The 7367-nt window shown below is 39.0% G+C and overlaps 2 protein-coding genes across 2 annotated transcripts; both read left to right on the plus strand.

The window, feature by feature from the left end:
- Positions 1-1539: 1539 nt before the first annotated feature.
- LOC141690749 (uncharacterized protein At4g02000-like) lies at positions 1540-2310 on the plus strand. Its single transcript, XM_074495523.1, has one exon. It carries the CDS (start codon positions 1540-1542, stop codon positions 2308-2310), a length of 771 nt encoding a protein of 256 aa, XP_074351624.1.
- Positions 2311-3163: 853 nt separating this feature from the next.
- LOC141690750 (uncharacterized) lies at positions 3164-6598 on the plus strand. The gene is made up of 5 exons (XM_074495524.1): positions 3164-3616; positions 3732-4040; positions 4239-4632; positions 4857-6022; positions 6188-6598. Exons 1-5 carry the CDS (start codon positions 3164-3166, stop codon positions 6596-6598), a joined length of 2733 nt encoding a protein of 910 aa, XP_074351625.1.
- Positions 6599-7367: the final 769 nt, after the last annotated feature.

The following is a 7367-nucleotide window of genomic DNA, read 5'->3' on the forward strand; positions in this document are numbered from 1 at the left end:
GAAGAAATGTATTCTTTATATTTCTTTTCTTTTCTCTCCAAAAAAAGTTTCTGGAACACAGCGTTAGAGATAGGATGGTTATCACATCCTATTTTTTAGGATGGTTTATGATCAAATTTTGAAACTGTTACGTTTATGTCTTTGAGCTCCACTTTCATCATGTCGACTCAAGTTCACGTCGAGTCTTCATGTCCAATTCCTTCGTGTCAGCGGCAACATTTCAAGTTAGTAATGCAGTCGTCATGTTTAGTATTTTTTATGTCCTGACGGGTGAAAATCCGGTACCAACAGTGTTGTTTCTCTACGTAATTAAAGTTTCTTACGTAATTAAAGTTTCTGAATCTGCCATGCCCTTACCCGAAAGTAGTATCCTGGAAACTATTGATCATGCAGGTGCTTTCATCCATTCTTTAGCAGCCTCTATCTCTCCAACACCATACATATAAAACCTTTTTGCTGGCATTTTTTAACAAGCATACACAAATTCTAATATGGACGTGTTCAAAGCTATGCATTACAATGTAGATAGAATTCGACTCATATGGAACCAAACACATTGGATGAGGGTTGGTAGAATGGACCATTTTTTTGTCAATCAAGTACCATACTTGCGTCATATTCACGGGAAAAAAAATCAGAAGGCAATATTGTTTCGCCTATGTTCCTACCAACCAGCTTCAGCTAAATTTCTCTTTGCTTCTATCTCATCGAATAGATCACGCACTTGAGTCTTTGATTAGAATTGTTTCTCTTAATTTCTTGTTATTTCATCCTCGATTTATTTCAATACGGATCCGGATGGTTTATTGTAATATCATTCTAACTTTTTTCAAAAAACAAATAAACAAACCCTTATAAGAGAATCTTCGGCACCTAAATTAATTAGTTTAATATGATAGAATTTGACAATTCTATAAACATCAAATTCTCTAAAATAGAAATAAGGACCGTAATCATCATTTTTAATTATCGAGATTAAACCGAACACGAAAGCATACCTGAATTTATAAGACGATAATTGTTACTTTTTCTGAATCTGTATAATGTTATTCTCAATAGGTAAAAGATAAGTCATGTAACATACTTGATATATTATGGATTATAATCTTTTTTATATACTATCTAATTAAATCTCCCATTATTTTTTATTTGGGTCTGGTATTGAATACACATTTATTAGGTTCATACAATAAATTAAAATTTAATTGGATATGAACTATCATGTTTTACTTCCGAATTAAAACCCTCTGGTCATTTTAAGTCTTGCATGATTGCAAGGTTCTCTGTCTTGTCTCTGTGACAAGGTATTCCTGTTATACCAGTTCTATATTGATAATCATTGGCAGTAATCATTACGTTAGTAAGTAGAGGCAAATGAGTACATCAGGAGTCAATCTAGAAGAACTGTATGCAAATCTTTCCTTGGAAGAGGAGGAGGATGAAGGTGTCATAGTGGCATGAGCGGAAATACCACAAACAAGAAGTACGTATGTTTTGGTAGGTTATTTCCTTACGGACAAGAATATCAATTTCAATGCGATGCAAAATGTTCTAGCATCACTCTGGAGGCCGAAGGAAGGTATGGAGGTACATGATATTGGAGGGCACCGTTATTCTTTTGTTTTCTATCACCCATTAGATCTACAGAAAGTATTAGATGGCGGACCATGGACTTTCGAACAAAATATGTTGATCTATCATAAACTTCAGGAGAATGAGGATCCTCATCTCGTTAAGCTGAAAAGCATGGATATATGGGTTCAAATATATGACCTACCACAAGGCCTGGTATCTGAGAATATACTCACGAGTATAGGAAATTTTGTGGGATCCTTTATTAAAATAGATGCTGCAAATTTCACTGGAGGCTGGAAGCTGTATAAACGTATCAGGGTAACAATGGATTTGGAGGAACCATTGAAACGGCGGATGAAAATCAAAAGGGAAGAAGGTGAATGGAACTGGGTTAATTTCAAATATGAAAGGTTGAGCACTTTCTGTTTTGTTTGCGGCATGATACGGCACTCTGAACGTGAATGTGGGATAGTGTACGCCAACCCAGTTAAAGATATAGCTCGTGCATATGGTGTGTGGCTGAGAGCATCACCAAGAAACATGAAAACACAAAATATGGGGGCAAGATGGTTGAGAAATGGAGGGGAAGGCGGTCATGCATGGAGTACAGAACCGGCCAAAGAACATCATCCGACCACCGTGCAAGGTGGAGATAGGGAGGGGGCGAGATTTATGGCGGTAGATGGGAACGTAAACGAAGTTTTAGGAGATAATGGTGGGGTAATGATCGTGTAGCGAAATTAAATGAGTTTTTCAAAAAATAACAGCTTGCTAAATCAAAGGGAGAATATCACGGAAGGTACAACTGTGGATCACGAGATGGTTATCATGGACCCTAAAAGAAAGCGGGTGGACAATGTGGAGAACACGAAAAGTGGTAACCTGGATATTACAAGCGGGCCTTCAATAAAGAATGGGTCTTTAAACTTGTGAGAGGCGGGTCCTGTCATTCAGGCCCGCCTAGACCAATGAGTCTAATTTCATGGAACTGTCGTGGACTGGGTAAACCACGAACAATTCAGTTCTTAAAAGAGATTGCCCAATAAAAAAACCTGGTTTTATTTTTCTGTCTGAGACATTAACAAATAAAAATAAAGTAGAGGAGGTTTGTAAAGAAGTAGATTTTGCAGGCTGTATGGCCGTGAATGCTCGAGGTCATAGTGGTGGGTTGGCGCTTTTGTGGAAAACTGAAGGAGGCTGTGTGATTAAAGAGGTGAGTAATCACTTCATTGATTTCGAAGTCGAAAATGATCAGGTTGGGAGGTAGAGGTACACTGGTTTCTATGGTTGTCCTGAAAGAGCCCGACGTCGTGAGTCATGGGATCTGATTAAAAGTTTGGCAACTAAATCTGTACTTCCTTGGTGCATCATAGGCGATTTCAATGATCTCATGTTTGCAGGGGAAAAAAGAGGTGGGCATGAGCACCCACGTAACCTTCTGATTGGATTTGAGGAAACAGTTCGTGAGTGCAACTTGGTTGATCTTGGTTTTGTCGGAGAGAGATACACATGGGAGAAATCTAGAGGAAAGGAAAATTGGATTCAATAAAGGTTGGATCAGGGATTAGCTACGCAACAATGGTGTAACATGTTCCCGCTAGCTGAAGTTCATGTGCTTGAGGTAGCTACTTCGGATCACTTACCACTTAATCTTCAACTAAACAGAAAGGTATATGTCCCATGGAGTAAGCGGTTCAAATTTGAAAATGTTTGGTTGAAGGAGAAAGACTGTCTTTGGGTTGTTCAGGATAGCTGGGAGACGGCAGATCGTAGAGAGATTTTAGATAAGATCAGTTACTGCTGTTTAAAGCTTGATGAATGGGGAGGAGGCCTTAGTCAGGAATATAAGAGAAATTTGATAAGATGTCGAGCTCAGTTACGCAAATTAAGGTCCAGGCGGGATAGACATGGTATTCAAGTCTACAACGAAGTTCGCTGGGAATACTTAAATTTGCTGGAAAAACAGGAGACGTATTGGAAACAGTGTACAAAGCAATTTTGGTTGCAAGAAGGGGATCGTAATACTCGTTTTTTTTCACAAGTATGCCTCTCTTCGAAATAAAAGTAATTGTATTCAGCGACTAAAGGATGAGTCTGGAGAGTGGAAAGAAACACCAGAGGAAATACAAGATGTTGTTACATATTACTTTACACAGCTCTTCAAGTCAACAGAAGGAGATGGCAAGCTATCAGAAAGGGAGACAGTAAACTGTGTAACAGAGGAGGAAAATGACGCGTTAACAGCACCCGTTACACTTCAGGAAGTTAAAGCAGCAGTATTTTCAATGCATCCGGATAAGTCACCCGGGATAGATGGATTAAATCCTGGTTTCTTTCAGTCCTTCTGGAGCATAGTTGGCAGAGATGTTCTTCAATTTTGTCAGAATTTTATGAATTCAGGAGAGCTACCGTTGGGAGTAAATAGAACCCTTGTTTGCTTAATTTCTAAGGTGAAGACGCCACAAGTAATGACGGAACTTAGACCCATATCTCTCTGTAATGTGTTAGTCCGAATTCTCTCAAAAGTGATTGGGAATAGACTAAAACCGTGCCTGTCCTTGATAATCTCGGATAAGCAAAGTGCTTTTATAGAGGGTAGGCTCTTAACTGATAATGCGTTGATTGCATTTGAAGTTAATCACTTCATGAAGTGACACAAACAGGGAAAGACTGGGATTGCCGGACTGAAGATTGACATATCAAAGGCGTATGATAGACTAGAGTGGGGCTTTATCAGAAATATGATGGAGAAGTTTGGCTTTAATATAACGTGGGTTGATAGAGTTATGAAGCTAGTTCAGTCAGTTTTTTATAGCTTCCTACAAAGTGGTACTATTTTTGGGGATATTATGCTACAGAGAGGGGTGCGTCAGGGTGATCCTATATCGCCATACATATATATTATGTGTGCTGAAGGATTGAGTTCTATCATTCGACGTAATGAAACTGCAGGGCTTTTACATGGGTGTACTATTGCAAGGGGAGCACCAACGATCTCACATATCTTATTTGCGGATGATTGTTATTTCTTTTTTAGAGCTACTGGAGCTGAGGCTGGTACTATGAAACATATTTTGGATAGATATGAAAGTATCTCAGGCCAGAAAATTAATTATGCCAAGTCAGGGATAATTTTTCTCCAAACACAAGTACAAGATGTTGAGAGGATGTATGTACTCAACTGGGGGTTAGAGAGCAGCAGTGCCCGGGGAAATATTTAGGAATGCCTATGATGGTATGAAGACATAAGAAAGCGACTTTCTCTTTCCTTGGTGAAAAAGTGCAGCAGAAGCTGCAAGGATGGCAGAATAAGTCTTTATCTAAGGCAGGAAAGGTGAATTTGATAAAATCTGCAGCACAAGTAATTCCGAACTTTTGGATGAGCATGTTTTTAATCCCTCAGGAGGTATGTGAGGGGATGGAAAAGCAGATGAATGCGTTTTGGTGGGGAAATAGTGAATCGAATAAAGGAGTACGATGGATGTCGTGGGAAAGACTTTGTGATGTGAAAGAGGGTGGTGGTCTGGGTTTCAAAGAGCTGCGAAGCTTTAATTTGGCAATGTTGGCCAAACAAGCGTGGCGTTTGATTAATAACATAAACCCCCTTGTCACCCAGTTAATGCGTGCTCGGTATTACCCTAAGTCAGATTTTTTGAATGCAAAACTAGGAGCGAACCCAAGCTATGTTTGGAGAAGTATCATGGAGTCACAAGATGTGGTTCGTCAAGGCTGTCGTTGTCGGATAGGAGATGGATCGAGCACTAAAATTTGGAAGGTTCCATGGCTTATGTGTCCGGAAAATGGATTCCTAACGACAGAGATGGTAGATGAATTACAACATGTAACAGTGCAGAGCCTGTTGGATGAAAATACTGGTGGGTGGGATGATGATGTTCTGGATGATATATTGAATGAAAGGGATAGGGAACTTGTCCGTCAAATTCCACTATCCACAAGAAGGAGGGATGACACGTGGTTCTGGTTATTTGACGACAAAGGAAAATTTACAGTTAAAAGCTGCTATAGAAATCTGAGAGGTGAAGCTGCATGCCCAGATGCTGAATTCTGGAGGAAGTTATGGAATTTGAAGTTACCAGGTAAGGTGCTGAACCTAGTCTGGAGGGCTTGTCGAGACTGTCTACCTACAACACAGGCCTTAGCGTTGAAGAGGGTTAATGTGCCTGTAATGTGTCCTTGGTGCCAGCTATGCGAGGAGGACGGTGTTCATGTTCTGTTTCAGTGCTCATTTGCTCGAGAAGTATGGACAACAGCTAGTTTGAATAATCTGGTTTCAGTGTGGCCAAATGAAACTGTGTTAACAGTCCTAAAACGAATGTCCCAAACAGCCAGTAGTGAGCAGCTTTTGATGATCTACATGTTATGTTGGAGTTTGTGGCAGCGTCGGAATGATTGGGTGTGGAACCGGAATGCTACTTCACCTTTTGGCGTTCGTTCGAGAGCGTGCAGTATGTTCACTGAATGGCAGCGAGCTAGGGAATAGAACTCTGGTCCTAACATGAAACAACAAGGTGTGTCTCGATCATGGTGTAAACCATCTACAGGCTGGATAAAAATAAATGTTGATGCGGTTTGTACGCAGAATTCACAATAGGTGGGGGTGGGATGCATTATTAGAGATGAGGGAGACAACTTTCTTCGGGCCAAAAGTACTGTAGTGCCGGGGAGACTCCAGCCGAGGGAGGCAGAAGCTTTAAGCCTAAAAGAAGCGTTAGCTTGGACAAAGGAATGGAGGAATAGCAAATGTATTTTTAAATGTGATGCTAAGCTTCTGGTTGATGCTGTTAATGGTGGCCGAGGAAACACTTACTTCCATGCAATGGTAGAAGATTGTATTGATATTCTTAAACACTTCGATGAAGTGTTAGTTTGTTTTGCCTTTAGGCCTGCGAATATGGTAGCTCATGAGTTAGCTCGGGCTGCATATTCTATGTCAGGTTCTATAGAGTGGACTTGTACTGCTCCAGATTTCATTATGTGTATGATTGATTCTGAGAAATGTTAATGCAAGTGCGTTTTTTTTCAAAAAAAAAACTAATAAAATAAATAACTAATATATTATAATATAAATCGATAGCTGCATTAAGAAACTGAACACTCCCTATACACTAAAATACTCTACTATTTTCTTGTATTCTGAAACCCAGGTGAATCGGTGTACAATTTCTTATATCCTCTTTCGTTGCGGTTAAGATCGAAGAAAGTTCTTGGACAACCAAATGATAGTTCTTAAATTCGCAAAAATCTGGACCTACCACTGGTAATTAATGAAAAATCTCTCGTGCTCATTTGAGCACCAACTAAATACTTGCTACAAGTTTGCAATTCTTGTCGTTTACCCTTTGTCCGGTCGAATATACATATTTGAGCGCCTTAAATTGCTCCCTATGCATTCTGGCGTGTTTAAATGCCACGAGATCTAAGGCAACTAAAACATATTACACGTATTTGTTGAAGTATAATCAAACATGTATATAATAGCTACGCATTTTTTCCAAATATTCAACAATTAAACGAAATTCTGCAATTAACAAATAACTATAAATATAAAATAAAGTAATAGAGTAAAGTTCTATGGAGTCCACCTTTAATTGGAGTCCTCGGAGTCCATATATGTTCTGCAAGTAAAATATAGCTTAAAATATTGTAAAACATATTATTTTTCGACAAACATCACTATTCTATCAAAAATCTTGTAGATTGCATACATTTTACAAGCAGAACATTGAAAAAATATATATTCTACAAAACATGTTTAGTTTGCAGAACATAAA

Source organism: Apium graveolens, chromosome 10 (assembly GCF_009905375.1).
Source record: "Apium graveolens cultivar Ventura chromosome 10, ASM990537v1, whole genome shotgun sequence".
NCBI classification, from domain to species: domain Eukaryota; kingdom Viridiplantae; phylum Streptophyta; class Magnoliopsida; order Apiales; family Apiaceae; genus Apium; species Apium graveolens.